At 34.4% G+C, this 17,090-nt stretch overlaps 1 protein-coding gene across 1 annotated transcript in view; it reads right to left on the bottom strand.

The window, feature by feature from the left end:
- The window catches only part of LOC142340261 (tetratricopeptide repeat protein 41-like), a 79,171-nt gene extending 67,220 nt beyond the window's left edge, over positions 1–11,951 (bottom strand). The window contains exons 1-3 of the mRNA XM_075390860.1: positions 11,582–11,951; positions 7,454–7,688; positions 3,211–3,397 (exon numbers count right to left, since the gene is read on the bottom strand). Coding sequence (XP_075246975.1) covers positions 3,211–3,397; positions 7,454–7,688; positions 11,582–11,949 — 790 coding nt within the window. The 5' untranslated portion in view covers positions 11,950–11,951. The remainder of the gene's footprint in view (positions 1–3,210; positions 3,398–7,453; positions 7,689–11,581) is intronic.
- Between the last annotated feature and the right edge of the window lie 5,139 nt (positions 11,952–17,090).

Genomic DNA, 17,090 nt, shown 5'->3' with positions numbered 1-17,090 from the left:
CAAAATTACTTAAAAATGCTACTACCCCCTAGCCATTGTTTTCAAAAAACTATTACTGATTATGCTCAGACAATTATGAACCCAACACCAGGCAACAACACATTAAACAACAAAAACAACAGCAAAATTTGTATTAATTAGTTCAGTGAAAAGTGCCCTGTCTAGCTTTCCAGGGAACCGCTTTAAAGAAGACCCATAATAATTTTCAACTAAAGAGTAGACAAGAAAACTATAGCGAGAAGCTTAAAATCAAACGAAATTGTTAAAATCTGAAAAAACAGACGAAAATCGGCTAGAATTTGTTTAAAAATTACTCAATTATCTTTAAGCAAAACTCAAAATCAATGCCAATTATATCGACAGGCAACCAAAACCAATAATTTGAACCACATAATTCCCCCAAGTTCTCTAATAATTTGAAGAATAGATTTAAGGAATAATTTGAAGAATACTAAAAAAAGCGTCCAACATGGTAAACATAGCTCAAGAAAAATTATTTGTTTCAGATGCAAAAGCATTGCAAAAGCACTATTCAAAAGCACCTCACAAAATCACTATTAAACATACCCGACTGATTGCCGGAAAATAGCAGCCGTTGATTCCCATGACCAAGATTAGGATTGAAAGAAGAGAAAAAACTTGAAAAAAAAATTTTGTACAAACAATTTCAAAGTGCGAACTATATTGATCCCCATTTAGGAGCTAAACATACTCCTTCTTCGTATTCAGACAACACACGGGCTAGTATCAATAACAATAAACATTAGAAATGGCAACTAAGAACAAAGTACGAGTAACGGGCATCTAAAATTGGCCTTTATGGGTTTATCCCGCTTCTATTTCTGATTTCGTTTTCTGATACTAATTCTGTTCATCTTAAATTGCTCTTCTGAGCAACTGCTGTCTAAAAAAAATTTTTAGCAGAACGAGAGAAGACTGAAACTAGACTAGAAAAGCCAAAAAAGATTTCACGCGAAATGTTGAACAAGCTGTGAACTAAGGTAAAGCGAAAATTTTTTATTCGACGAAGTAAAAAAAAAACATAACAGGACAGGTCCTGAAATACAATCCAAAGAAATGAACAAAAAACTTAGAAGTACTCTACCTGACCAGCAGCATTCAATTGAACAACGCCAGCAAAAACACAAACAAAATCATCTCATAATTTAGAGAAACTAAAACAATCAAACAAACTAAACAAAAGTTTTACTCATTGCTAAAACCCTTGAAGCTTTTACACCGAAGCAAAATTAGATCCCAATAAAAATGCTTAATTCAAAAAATTGTTCAAAACCAATTTTTTCCTCTGAAATCGGTCCAAGATTATCTGCAAGACTTGAAAAAAAATCGTTGGCCCTTGAAGATCGATTAACTCAGAAATAGACAGAAAAAAATTTTTAAATGAAGCCAATTTCAAGTTTTAATGAAATGTTGCTGAAAATCGAAATATTATTATCTTCAGAATCAATTCTGTGTCTCTAGAGGCTACCCTGGAACCTAATTTCAATCCCTAAAAAACTCATTGTCTCAAAACCATGGATAGGCAATAAGTTCTACAAAAAACAACCAATTTCAAAAAAGAGAAATTCGTTCTATTTAAATGTTGAAAACCACCCCATTGCATCCTAGTAACTAAATAATAACATACTATCAAATCCTGGAGGAGGCTACCTGGCTACTGAGGCAAGAAAAACTGAATAAAAGACGAGAGTTTTCAAAAAAATTGCAAATTTTATGAAAAAATTCCAAAAATTTGAAATGTTAAATTGTTGAAAATAAGTGCCTTGACACCAACAATCATGCAGTAACCTTTAATCAGACCGTAGAATAGTTTTTCTGGCACTTGAGAGTGGACAAATATCAAAAATTGATAAATTTTAGGACAACTTAAAAAAATTGCAGATTTTATCAAAAAAATGCTAAAAATCAAATGCAAATGAGACATTAAAAAGTTGAAAACCATTCGATTGTTAATAGCAAGTAAGCAGTGCCCTATTATCAAACCTTGAAGTAGATTCCCTGGCCCCCTGAGTCCAGAAAAACTCAAAAAATGACAAAAGCTTTCAAAAAAACTTGAAAATAGCAAATATTAGAATAATTTGCTGGTTTGTGTTAGTAGAACCGAAACATATAGCTATTAAAATGGCCATAACAAGTAAGTTTGCCTTGAAAACATGAAAAAATGCACCATTTAGGGCCCAAACACTCCTAAAAATGACCTTTTAACCTTAAATTAAGGCCATCCCAGCAGCTGCACCACTCTAAGCAATTAAAAGACTACTAACGCCTACTTTGGGCCTCCAATGAAATTAAATACCCGCTTGGCTTTACCTGTTTATCCCGTTTTAAAAGATCAAAGTCATCGAAAAATGTGTGAACACATCTTAAAAAAACACAGCGCCCCAATACAGTTCAAATTCTTTGAATTGTAAAATAGGAGCGCTATCATAGCCGGCTGAATAGCTGATGCGGATATTAATAAATTGGTTACAAAAAAAGCGCTTTTCAAAAGCAAAATTAACAAATTGGTTACACAAAGCAGACCTTTAACTGAACCAATTCAGCACCCTAAATTGCACAAAAAAACGGCTTTGGAAATTCCGCATGTGATCAAAAAATTAGCTCGCACAGCGAAAAGTTTTTTACGTCTACTTTTCTCCCTCTCTCTCAAAATACGACATGAACAGAAAACCCTTCTCTCCTCCCTCTGCTCTTCAGGAATTTGCCCAAAAAAATTTTACCTCCTGTTTTAAATACACTCCAACAACATTACTGATAAAAAAGAGACGCTCCATCAATACTCATTTTCGAGTCGTAAAAAAGACAGCGTCTCAATATAACTCAAATTCTTTGAATTGTAAAAAAACCAGCGCCAAAATAATAGCCGTTGAATGGCTGACGGCGGCTTTTAAAAATTGATACTAATAAATTTGAAATTGATTTCATTCACTCAAGTTAACTACTAAGAGTTATTTATTCACTCTTCGATCCCAAATTACTTAAACAACCAACGAAAAACGTCTTAAGTGGTGTTGTGATAGCACAAATACTCCACGCTTAAATGAGTTTTGATGTAAATGTAAGAAAAATCATTTGATAACAATTCCAAACAATTAGCCATCAATCTCCACAAAAACAATTTACAGACAGCTATTTAAATTTTTTATGATTCAAAAGTGGGAATGCATAAATCCAATTAGTTATTGTTACCTCTGAGAGACGTGGATATATCGAAGAACTCGTTGGCGATCAACTCCGACCAATCATCGAATACCAATTTGCCGAGCTCCTCAACTGTCGTGTACTCTCTAATTTGAGACAGTGGTACGTAGCTCCGTATCTTGCGCTTCAAATTCTTCAAGCGAGTTGCTGCGTACTCCGATTCACTTCCAAACTTCTAAAATGAATAAATACATTCATTTTGGCACAAATTAGAGATAATAGGAGGGTCTTATTGCTCCAACATTTCTTTAGAAAAGGAGAATATTTACGTGGGGCTGGCGGAGGAATATGCGTTATTTTCGTCAGACCAAATCGGAAACTTTTGTGTAGATAGAAAGGAAGTGGTACCATATAAAACGTAGATTTCAATGACATTTCATTTTCTATAGAAATTCCACTTTTCTGAATTCGCAAAAATTTTTTTACTGACACCGACGATGATACTGCTTGGAGGGGGAGGGGGGCTATTAATATGAAGAATATACTAGAACAATGTAATAAAAAAAGAGACAAACAGAAAACATAGCTGGCAAATTGACAAAAATCATGACGACGAAATAACTAAAAAAAAGAGAAGGCCAATAATAGCCTCAGCTATCGCTTCGCGGCTATTAAAAAGATAACTACAATTCATTTTTTTTTCAAAATCAAGATGGTTTTGTCGAATTGCACTCTGCTGGTGCAAAGTTGTGAAAATTTTATTTGTTATGCAAAACCTACTTTTATAGCCTTTATAACCTTTTTTATAGCTGTGAAGCAGAGCGTGGTTGAAATACCTTCTCGCTTGGTTGAAAAACTAGAAGATATTACATTGATTGGTATGTGACTGAAGATCTTAATATGTAGCTACGTATTTTATTGACTCCGACTTTGTCTCTCCGTCATTTTTCAAAAAAGGGGCATTCATCCAAAGGGCACATCGTGTGAACTACTAAACACATATAATACAGTAAAAATTACTTAAAAAGGTTTTTCCTTCTGTGGTTGTTTTTTTTTTCAATTTGATTGATATATTTTATTGACTATGGAATTTAAGTAACTGCTGTGAAAACATTGATAATCAGATTATTTGCTTTTTCAATTCTTAGGTTTATAACTCAGGCCTTGTCCGCTATGGTTTTTGTTTTCGTTTTTTACCCAGGCAAGTACCTTTTACGTGCTCAAGGTCAATTGCAGTTGAAAATTGAAACCTTGAATTAGCATCTGTGTTTTACTGAAGACAAAATAAGATCTTAAAGTAAAAATATCACTCAATGCAGTGATAACTGCATTATCACTCAATGAAGTAATCCATTGCTAACGAGTGGTACAATTGACTACCAGCGTCACAGTTTTCAACAAACTTGAAAATATAAAGAAAATTAGTTCTTTTCGGGGGTCTGCAGCGTGAAATATAATGCAAAAACTGATAGTCAGCCGACGAAAACAAAAACCATAGCGGACAAGGCCTGCGTTGTAAACCTAAGAATTGAAAAAGCAAATAATCTGATTATCAATGTTTTCACAGCAGTTACTTAACTTCCATAGTCAAAAAAATATATCGATCAAAATGAACAAAAACAACCACAAAAGGAAAAACCTTTTAAAATAATTTTTGCTGCATTATAGGTGTTTAGTAGTTCACACAATGTGCCCTTTGGATGAATGCCCCCTTTTTTGAAAAATGACGGAGAGACAAAGTCAGAGTCAATAAAATACGTAGCTACATATTGAGATCTTCAGTCACATTTCAATCAATGTTGCGAAGCACGTAATATCTTCTAGTATTTCAACCAAAGCAGTAACCTATTTTCAAACCCTAGAGCATGTTCCTTGGCGCTTGAGTCTGGAGAAACCTAAAAAACAACAAAAACTTCGAAAAAGTTGAGAACTATGCCATGGCCAAGAAAAATTTTTCAGTAACTTATTAAGAGACCCTCAGGGAGATTTTTTGGCTGCTGAGGCTTAAAAACCAGAATAATGACAATTACCAAAATAATTGCAAGTTTTCAAAAAAGTCATAAAAAGTACTTGTTTTCCAAAATGCCTTTATCAACTTTAACCAGACTCAATTTTAGACTGGTCCAATAAAAATTTCGAAAAATGACGAAAACACAAAAAATTGGGCTCAAAAACTCCTAATGACCTTTTAACCTTCAGATACGGCCCTCCCAGTAGCTTCACCACACTAAGCACTTAAAGGACTACTAAACGCGGCTACGGTTTTCTAATGAAACTTAATGCCCGCTGGGCACTATCTAATTATCCGATTTTTATGGACGAAAAGTCAAATGGGTCAGACGGAAAATCGGTCCAGCGAAAAATCGCATAAAAAAGACCAACCGGACTAATATAATTGATACAAACTTCGTTTGAGAGCAATTAAAAACGGAATAAAACCAAGTTTGTCAGTAAATAAACTAAATGGGTTCTAATATTAAGATTAGAAAGAGATAAACATACCCGGCAGATTGCCGGAAAATAGCCGCCGTTGATTCCAATAAGCATGATTGGGATTGAAAGAATAGAAGATATTGAAAAAAAAGATTTTTGTACAAAAACATTTTTTAAGTCCGATTTATTTTGATGGCATTTCGTAGTTGAACATAACGTACTTCTGTTTCTTAGAGAGAGGCTACAGGGGCTACTATCAATACCAATAAGCATTAGAGATGGTAACTAAGACTTATAGGAACGACGTTCAAATAGCGGGCATCTAAAATTGGGCTTTATGCGTTTATCCCGTTTCTATTTCTTACTTCAATTTTTTTATACAGACTCTGTTCATTTTGAATTGCGTTGCTGAGCAACTGATGATCAAAATCACTTTCAGCAGAATGAGAGAAGAGAGAAACTAGCCTAGAGAAGTCAAAAAGATTTCACGCAAAATGTTGAAAAAGCGGCAAAATGAGGTAAAGCGAAACATTTTTTTATTCAACGAAGTAAAAAAAACATAGCAGGACAAGTCCTGACGCACAATTCAAAGAATTTTCATTGACAAAACAGAAAGAGAGACCTAGAACGAACTATGAATGGATTGGGAAAACCATTTAGAAAAAAATCAGATCCAAAAAATCGAAAAAAAACCAGAAAATCAAAGTGAAATTGCCGCGTGTGAACAAAAACCCACTAGTGAGAAAGCGAACTTTTGTTCAAACATCGTTTTCTCACTCTACTTTAAATTTGGAATGAAAATATTTCACGCCGCAAAACCACTCGCCTTTTCGCTCCACTTGTTTCGGCGTGACCAAAATCTACTCCAATTTGACTTCAAAAATCATGAAAATGTGTGAACAGATCGTTAAAAAAAGACAGCGCCCTAATACAATTCAAATTCTTTGAATTGTAAAAAAAAATATGAGCGCTATAATAGCCGGCTGAGAAGATGAGGGCGGCTATTAATAAAATACGCGGAAGTTCACATAATTGATAAATAAGCAAGCAGTTTCCTTCTTAGTCTCGTCTCTTCCGAATAAATTGAAAACTACCTGGCTTTCTGATCGTTATTTGCTCTTCAAAGTTTGGATTAATTAATAAAATCGGAGACATTAAAAAGCATTCGAAAAATCTTTTAATTCTAAAATCATTTATTTCTAAGACATATGAGAAAACTTTTTTTTATTGTTTCGCTACATTTTTGTAATTTTTTTATCGTAATTTGCTGACCAAAAATTGTTTTAAAAACATTTTGTTTGTATTCAATAATTCGAGGATTGGAAGCTAGTATAGAACAGGAAATTTACTGTAAAAAATATGCTACGAAAGAGAAAATTATCGTTCACCTCTATGGAATCAACTAAGTTGATTGACTTAGTTCTTAAAAGTCGTCGTCCATTAAAGAGTAATTTTGCCTGAAAAAAGAAGACAACCAATTTATTAAAAAATCCATTCGATTTTTTCAACAATTGTTGTTTCCATTAACATAGGAGCTGCAAACCACGAGTTTTCTGCAATCTGGATTTCCTGACACGTTTTCAGCGCTGTTCCAGACTGTTTGCTCAAACATATCCAAGGTGAATGTTGGAACTTTCTGTGCTATGCACAGTACCAAGTGAGCCCTGTTGTTGGTATTATTCTATTTATTCATTTAGAAAACGATTTGGCGTTTAACGTGAGATCAGTTGACCAATAATGATCCGAGGAGCATTTCCAATGGACAAATGACAAATGTATCACAATTGACGATATACTAAAAAATTTTGTTACAAAAAAGTTATTTTTAATTACTTTTCATACAGCAATACCACCATACCTTTTTCTTCTCGTCTCTTTCGCTGTCATTAAACTTGTCGAAGTCAATAGGAGTTCGCAGATAGAAAAACATCTTCTCAGGGTTTTGAAGGGTGAGCCTATACGTGATCTCGAGTTCCGTTATGCTGGCAAAGTGGTTGTCAGTGTTGTTGAGAATGAAGCTGTAATTACCCGTCACTGCTGCAACTACCAAATTCTTGTCTAGCCAATGCGGCTCTGCCTCCAAGTCTTCAAGACTAAAACAATAGATACTTGTTAACCAGACAAACGTTAAAACTATAATACTTGTTTTTTAAAAAAAAACAAACATAACCGACTAGACGTCGGAAGAATAGCTCTCGAACGACTAGTGGGAGCTCTAATCAATTGCAGACTGCTTCAGTCGGGGAGGGAGGGGGAGCCTAAATGGGACTAAGAAGTTCAATAGTGGGCTTCAAATAACCACATTAGAGGTTAACATATAACACTATTAAGATTTAAAGTGAAAAATGGCACCAGTTTCGGCGCACTTTTCAGTTGACTTTTAGTATTAAATTGCCGCCAATTGAGATCAGCTGCTTGAAATGAGATTACAGAGACAATTTTAGATCACGCGAAACGCAAAAAGTAGAGGGCGTAAAAGTCACTCGAAAAGTCAAAACGGTCAAGCGAACATTTTGCATAAAAAAGACCATCACGTTTACAATAATTGCTACGAACTTCGTTCAAGAGCAATTAAAAATTGCACACAGAATTCTCAATAATATAAACCGAATGAAGTCCTGTGCGTAGGCAGAAATTAACCAAAAATGTTCCCACCTTCACTAATTTGTTTTTAAAAAATCAGAAAATTTTAGCCAGATGCCTTAAAAACTAAAAATAAGCGGAAAAATCAGAAAATTTAGGCCAGATGCCTTAACAATAAGCGGAAAAATGAAAAGATGAATGAAAAATCCCAGAAATGCCCCTTTCACCTCAATATAAAAATTCACATTCACTGCAGTTTAAAAAACCTATAAAGAAATTGATATTGCTCATAAAAGCAGACAATTCAAAACAATGATGTAATCGAATGCAAAATTGCGATCTGGACATTTGAAATTATAAATTTCCCACAGTACCGGTGCAACTTTGATGCATAACTTCTTCATTCCGATTAATCATTGCTCTTGCTGAGATTTAAGAGCAGGAATATTAGACTCATGTTCAAATTAATCATCAGAAGCAGGCGGAAAAGACACTATAAAATGACATCAGTAGGATTTGAAGAAATGAAACCAATTTTTACAATTTTTTATCTGGCTCTTGGTAGTACACAGTCACAGTTTTAGCAGTACAGCTGCATAAAATTTTGAATGAGAGAACAATTTATATCATGCGAAAAGCTGGACGTCAAGAAAGATTTAATGAATGGTGGAGTTAACGCGGTCCAGCAAAACTCTTTCATAAAACCACACGACTGGAACATTTGCTTCGAACTTTATGAGAGAGCACTCGTTATCCTACAGAAAAATGCTCGATGTCCAAAAAGGTGAAAACTTCCCAATCGATAAACCTTAGCTAAAAAACATTAAAAGCAGAGTCTCGGAGACGCTTTGAAGACTATAACAATATTTAAAAAATGGTTCGTGCAAGTCTGTACGAAGCACAGTATGCTCCAATATACCTCTCAAGTTTGCAAAAACAACCATTAATTTCTATCAGAGAAACCGTTGGGAGTACCCGAAAGCAACTTATTTGCATTGGAGAAAACTACTTGTACTGTTTGAATCAAAAACATTCCAACTTTTTTCGGCCGACAAAAGCGAAAACTCAAACATATTTTAGAACGATAAGTGTATACAATTTGAAAGACAAAGACAACCATACAAGCACACACACACACCAAAAACATTACACAAACAAACAAACACATACAAACCACAGCACCAAAAAATTATCTTTGGGCGACTGCTTTCTACTCAAGGTTCGTCATAGTTTATTTAGGTCATCTTTGTTTTTCTAACTGACTAGGTGTGGACTTTTTGATGCAAAGGTATCAGCACTCACAATTTTGGCACTAAACTTTGAAACAAAACTTTTTGAAGTTTTCCAAAAAACTTCTGTCTGTAAATTTGGATATTTCATGAACGTAATAGAACAATTAGTTCTTAAAGATCTCGCAGATGAATTAACAGCTAGATTTAAAAACACAATTTTGATTTGGAACTTATTAAAAAGCCCGGATTTGAAACACGGTAATTTTTCCAATTTTTTAATGCTTTGACAGTTTTTGCATTCTGCCTTCTAATTGTGTCCAACATTTGAAGGAAATATCTCTCTCATACTAACTCTCCTTTATCTCTCTCAAACACGCAAACTACACACGGTATACACCAAAACACGCATACGTAAACCAACATACTTGCACTCACACACACAAACACAAACAAAATCTCCGAATCAAAAAAAATTCAATTTCCTTTTTGACTTTTAAACATGGTTTGCCACTCTTAGTTTAAATCTTGTTTGTTTTATCGGAAACAAATAGGCATGGACTTATTGAGGCAATTTTAATCTATGATTGTAAAATTGACACTAAAATTTGAAATGAACCTTTATGGAAGCTTTCCGAAAGTTTTTTGTGATTTTCGATGTTTCATGAGCATCATGGGCTTATTCGTTTCTTAAGTAAATGTGCTACAATCTAAATTAAATAAACACAATTTCGGTTTTAAACGTTTAAAACCACAAATTGTAGCACATATGTAATTATATTTAATTTAACGTTGCTTTCTGCGGCTACTTGTGTCTAAAATGAAAGGGGAAATTAAGGGCTGTCCATAAAAGCTCTTCTAAATTTCAAAAAAGAACATTTGTATTAAGTTTTTTAAGCTGGTGATCCATAAACTCACTAACTCTTAAACACTTCTGAATTCCGTTGTAGTGGAGCAGGCTAGTCCGAACGATCAGCTCTGACAAAATAGGGTATAGAAAGAATTTGATTTCTTACTTTTCACTAATGATTTTGGTTGATTAGTTCTTCATTCCATGAAACCGTTTTTCATATGTCTCCGCGATTTTGAAAAAAAAACTGAAATAGTTAGTCCTAATAAAACAAGAAATATTTGCAAAAACAACTCTGCTTTTAGTTTAATATATTCAAAGTTGATTTTTGCTATTTTGAGAGCTCTAAATTGACCGAAGTCTCTTCTTTACTCAAAAAACGTTTACCCAAAATTTTATACAGAAAAATATTGATTCTAACATTAATTTTTAATCAGCAGACAACAGAGAGACGGATTAAAAAGATTTTCAACAAAATTTTGAGAACAAAAAAGCAAATTGATTTTTTTCGAATTTTTTGGTCAAACAGCGGTTTTTGGCTGCATGGGTCTCTTACGGCCGGAAAGATGTGCAGGGGTGCGAATTGGTGGTGAAGTGAGAGGGGGGCTGATGTTGGGGGGGGGGGGTGGGGGTTGTGTGTGTGGGGTTCACCCTTCACATCATAAGTGTAAGTCTCCAAGTTTCGGTGAATCGCTTACTTGGAGACTAGTGAGCTGAAAGGCTTTAAGAGAGCTTAATGCCCGCTGGGTGCTACCTGTTTATCCCGTTTTTGAGGACGAAAAGTTAAATGCGTCAGACAAAAAATCGTCCAAGCGAAAAATCGAAAAAGGCCGACATGACTAATATAATTGCTACAAGCTTCGTTTGAGAGCAATTATTAATATGGAGCTGTCTCCTCGGAAGTTAATAGTCTCGGACTCTACTATTTAATCAGATTTCTCAAGACAAAAAAGACAATTATCTTCGGACCAAAAATTGTTGCGAAAACTTGCGCAAATATCAACATGACTAAAATAACTGCTACAAATGTTGCTTGAGGGCAACTCAATTTATTTCGCTACATACTATAAAACCTTAAGTTGATCAAGAGGTCTCCGTAGAAAAAGTATACAGATATTACATTGAAAACTACTCATAGATATCAAATAAGAGAAGGAAAAACTTGAGTTAAAGCATAATTGATTTTTACAAAGATCTGCAAGTTCTGTTAATTCAAAATAATCATAACACTCTCAAGATGAAGTTTCACAGTTTCAACTGATCTAGCTATCCTATCTTAGGACAAAAATGCTGAATTCCAAAATCTAGGTCAATAAATGCTCACCTTCTAGGCAACAAATCACTTTTAGGATCTCTATGGGAGCCATATCTCTCGCCCAATAGGCAGATGAAGTAGGGACTACAATGCCTCACGTAATCAAGACAGCTCTGTATCAAGTGTCCCTTTTCCCTTTGTGCCTCACTTATTCCCCATCTCAGATCAAGGGGCTCAAACCTTGACCCTTTCTCTACACATAATAAGTTCAACTGTGGGAATATTTTCTTGACCAGATACTCGCGCTCATCTTCGAAGTCGATGAATGTTGAGCTGACAAAAGGAGTGATGGCTTCACTCAGTTGATACTGAAGACGCCGCTTGGAGTTGTGGCTCAACAACCGTTGATATTTTGGAGGCGCCAATTTGGAATCCATCCGCCTCTGAAAAGATTTGGCATTAAAAAATGAATCTGCAATTGTCAATTTATGATTTTAATGCGGAATTTCTATCAAAAGAATTCAACAAACGCGCATTTCAAATAAATACCAGTATGTAACTTATAATATGAAAAGCGTGTCACAATAAGAAGCCAAAAAGAGACGCTAAGACTATCCAAGACCAAAACATCCTCATTAGAATATGCTATGTGAAACCTTTCTCAGCCTAAAACTCCCAAAATAATAAAAACCAAACGAATCGCGAAAAAATCACTCATAATTTTGGATTTATCGTTACGCAGATGAAAACATTTGATATCAAATAGCATCAATTAATAGAGAAAACAATCGAGTTAAAACCATATTAAGAAACTTGATCAATCATTGTACATTTCTTTTTCGAGAAAATTAAAAATTAAGAGGCAGCTGAACTCAATCTTCTGAGCCAAACAGACACATTATATGGCAAAACCCTTCTCTATAACACCCTTAAAACCTAATACCACTTTTATTTGAAACAACTAATCTGAGCTACATCGTAAATTACAATAACTGTCCAATTGTTTGAGCGACCTGGTGAGAAAATAAGCATTGAGAGCATTTTTGCTTCAGACAACGCTGGCTAACAGATATCTTTTCTCGATATAGAAAAAATGATCAAAAGTTCAATTTATCGGTTTTTGATCGTTGCATTTGGCGAGATCCCAAAGCTCACCAATTGGTAAAAGTTGGAAAAATCCGCAGTGATCAACTCAGGGTCCAAAAAAGCTAACACAGCTACATAGTTTTAATGCCCTCGCATTTTGCCAATTTCCCAAACTAGCTAAATAGCGAGCACAAAAAAGGTTGAGCTAGGGCAAAAAACATTCTAGAACAAAAACAACAATTATAGAACATACAAAAGATACACTCGACAATAACGGCTCCAACTTCATTCGAAAGTAATCACTAAGACAGAAGTTAAACTATGTACGAGGAATTAAATTATACAAAGCTTTATGATGAAAAATTTTTTTTTTACAATTTTTCGATTTAGCCTCACTCAAAAAACTACTTAGGGAAATGCACAATTCTGTTTAATTTTGGTACAAAATTTCATCTCTCGCTGCTGTAGAATTTAAACAACTTGGTAGTTCTGTTGAAAAAAAATCAAGTTTTTCTTCATGACAGCTTATTTCCGGTTCATCAGCGATTCTTTTATAATCAGTTTAAATTTCCGAACAGTGAAATGATATCTCCAGGAGTGAACTCTTACAAACGAATGTCTCCCTATATATTCTTATTTTCCATGTCCTGTGCACGTTGAATTTTTTTTCACTAAACAATACATTTCCCCCCTAGTATTGTGTTATTAATGAGCCAGTAAAGTAAAGCCCTAGAGCCGAAACAAAGACACATTTTTAGGCGGAAAAAATATATTAAATATTTTAAATTTTTATGAAAAACGGTGATGTACTTAAAATCAATCAAAACTCAATGGCGAGGTATTATGCTTTGTCTAAAACAAATTTGGCAAGTATACTGTCTTCTTGTAGGAAATTTAAATTCCCTGAAAAGGGTTGCAAAATGGTGTGCAAAGAAATATCAAATTAGCCTAGTTGCGAAAGGCTCGAACTCACATTAACAGTACATTAGGTGCATGGACAAAAATTAAATGAAACAAACAATTTCTCCAGCACTGCGAACAACAATGGAGAAGAGGCTGCCAAACGAGCACACTTGCACTTTCAGAAAATTAGAAATTTACAAATTGTGTCATCCTAAACTGTACAATAAACTTAATGAAATTGGTTCAAGGAAAACAGCACCGATATTATCACAACTTATGGGAGAACGTGTGGGTGTTTCATATACATTGAAAGTGGTAAAAAGCATCCTACAAAGTAGTGCCAAAATTGGAACTTTTTACAAGTTTGATCACTACTTTCGAAAACCAAAACGGAGGCACCTGCTGTCATGTAACAACAATTGGCTTGAGATACCCCAAATGGTTAGGAGGCTACTTACATCGCCTAAGTAGGAACACGAGGCACGCTCTATAAGTAAACGAAGGTTAAAACACTTTTCCCTAAAACAGAATCAGAGTAAAAAGATGTCCTTGGAGTTAGAGCTAACGAGTGGGTTCTGGCAATTGTATCAACACTAATGATAGCATAATAGAAACTGAAAGACCCATGAGTAGTTCAACACCTCGATATTGTAAAGAAGTTCAACTGTTCATTTAGTTTTTGGAGCAGAACAAACCTTGCTATTTTGAAGGAGCATTGAAACTTCTTAGTTAGGTTTGAAGTACTAACTGTATGTCACTTTTTCAATTGTCTTATTTACGTACGAACGATTCGATATTTTTCGACGGTTATTAATATCAAACTTCAATACAGCGGAAAAAAAATCTTTCATTTTGAAATAACCTGAAGTATTAGAGCCAATGCAGAAAAGTAGGTTTTCAATAAAAAGTAGACAAATTGTATACCAGTCTAGTTTCATAGCTGGTTAACTGTATTTTAAGCTGAAAATAAGGATGTAACTTGTGTGTAGATTGTGAAAAATTTTAGGATCAACTTCATTTCGACTGATGATATCAAAGCCTTTTCGTAATCTTCTGCCAATTCCACTGAATGAATTTCCTAAATCCACAAAAATTCGCAATTCAAGTGAATCATTAAAACTGTCAGCAATTTGACGGGAAACGCCGTTGACAGCACAAAAGGAAATAGAAATTGACCGTTTTTAAGTGTCAAAAATTGTTCTTATTTGGTGGCCAGTTTCAGGTAGATTTTAAAAATATAATTTATTCAGCTTCTACACTGAAAACTAGTAAGCGTAACACTAATGTCAGCTAGCAATCGCTGTAGTGAACTTTGATAACCTAATGCACTAAAACTTAATGACAGGGCTTTATCGGTTTTATACCAGTTCTTTCCATTTCTTTCTCTTGAAAATGACCATATTCACTACCTCGCGTAATTCAATGCGTGAAGGAATTTAAAATCATTCAGTTGAAGCAGACAGTGAGGTAAATCAGGAGTCAAACGTCAAAAGCATGACTTATATGAAACGAAAAACGTGATCAAATGTTAAACGAATTAAAAAGAACAAAGCAGGACTTGTCTGCAATTACAATCCAAAGAAGTGAAATACCTAAGGACTGAAAAAAAACTTATGACCCTATATGCGCAAAAATAAATTGAAAACCTGTTATTCATAATACTTAGTGATAGAACATGAGTAATATTTTAAAAGGATGAAAATTCAAATATTCACCAATGTTTTATGATTACAAACTAAGTTAAAGTCATAAAAAGCTGCAGCTGCACAATAATGAAATCAAGCAATTGCAAATAGGCTCAATTACAAACGCATAGTATAATTTTAAAAGCACTCAAGAGAAGAAACGCTCAAAACAAGACAAATTGACGCACGTGAAAAATAAATTCCCTCTGAAAAACAGAAACCTATTTCAAACACAAATTTCTCACTCCAATTTAAAGGTAATTTGAAAAAAAAATCAGGCATCACACCTACTATATTTTCACTCCTTTTACTAGTTCAGCGTGTCTGAAATCACAACACCAATTTAACTTCTCATTGACGTGAATAAGTCGAAAAATTGAGAACTTAAAAAAAGACAGCACACCAGTTCGATCCAAATACTTAAAATTTTAAAGAGCGCCTAAAAAATAGATCGTTGAGAGGCTGACGGAAGCTAATAAACAATAAGAAGTTTTTGTGCAACGCAGTCTCTTTTATTCCAAATTCTTGAGGTAATTGTTAAACCACGGACAACGACTTCGTTAAAATATTTTTGAATTAAAAACTTTACGGGCACGTAAGTCAAGGGAAGTTGTCCTTTGAAACAATTGCCCAACCAAACAATATTTATGTCAACCTTTTGCACGCACACCCGCTATTTCAAACAACGTTAACAACTCATTTAAATTATTGAAAAAACTAACTGACTTTAAAATGAAAACTTCGACTTTATCCGCTATGAGGGCGTCATTTTCTTATTCAGTCTACAGAGTTCCCCTCCTTAGCTCGTAAATAAGAGATGACAATAATTGTTTTCCTTCAAACTTGTATTACATGCTCAGGCTTCAACGAATTAGTCTTGTAAAACATTATAAGCTTAATTTTTCGAGCAGTAGTTCGAAATTCAGGAAGCTAATACATTTCAAGCAAAGCGAAAACTGTTCGCAGTTCGTATAAACAAACATTGCTTGCTTTGACCCTTACAAGAAGATGAGTTTTTGACGACATTCCAACCTTCGGCGCCCAGCTAACTAATAGCCTTTGTGGAAAAACTGAGCAAAGTCTCACCAAGATAAAACGGGACGCAAATTTAGCATGTAGAAGTTTCTGACCAGTGACTTTTCATAGAGCTGAGTTTATCTTTTGAGCTAAGTTTCAATTTTTTTCAAGAGGTAATCATGGTTTCCTTTAGATGTTCAGCTCTTTAATGAAAACATAGTTTATGCGATGGGGTACAAGCGATGGGGTACAAATCACCCAGAGGAGGGTTGACGGGGGTACCTGTTTATCCCACCTTTGGGGAAGAAAAGTTAAAAGGGTCCGACGAATAATCTGTAAAACGAAAAATCGCTTAAAAGGACCACATGACTAATATAGTTGCTATAAATTTCATTTGACAGAAATTAAGAAAATTTTGGATTACATGTTGCTGTTGTTTACAAGAGCAATGAATAATAGAATTCTATATACTAACTGTCGCGTTCAATAAAATTCTGCTTCTGACAAGAAATTCGTTTTAGATCAACAGCAATTTTCTTAAGCAAAAAATACTCATTTTTTCATACTTAAAATTTCCGAGTCCTTATTTCATGCGCAGATGCAAATCATAACAACCAACAGAATAAAATATTCAAACTATGTTGGAGAATTAACGTCCTGCGAACCACATCACACACTAGAATGTGGTTACTTTCGCAATTATTCAAGGCCCCCCGAAATGAATACTGGTACTAAAGTTGTATTTGAGAGATGACTATATATAATTATTTTTTAAAATCTCCAAACATGTAAATTAATAATATAACCAAAAAGTTAAAGCAAACATGCCTTTAGAATAAACATAAATGTTTAAAGGACATATTAGGACACCGATTTCAGTGCACCTT

Source organism: Convolutriloba macropyga, chromosome 1 (genome assembly GCF_964194025.1).
Source record: "Convolutriloba macropyga chromosome 1, txConMacr16.3, whole genome shotgun sequence".
In the NCBI taxonomy this organism is placed as follows: Eukaryota; Metazoa; Xenacoelomorpha; order Acoela; family Convolutidae; genus Convolutriloba; species Convolutriloba macropyga.
Note: the sequence above shows the minus strand (reverse complement) of the source record. Positions and strands in the feature narration are given on the sequence as shown.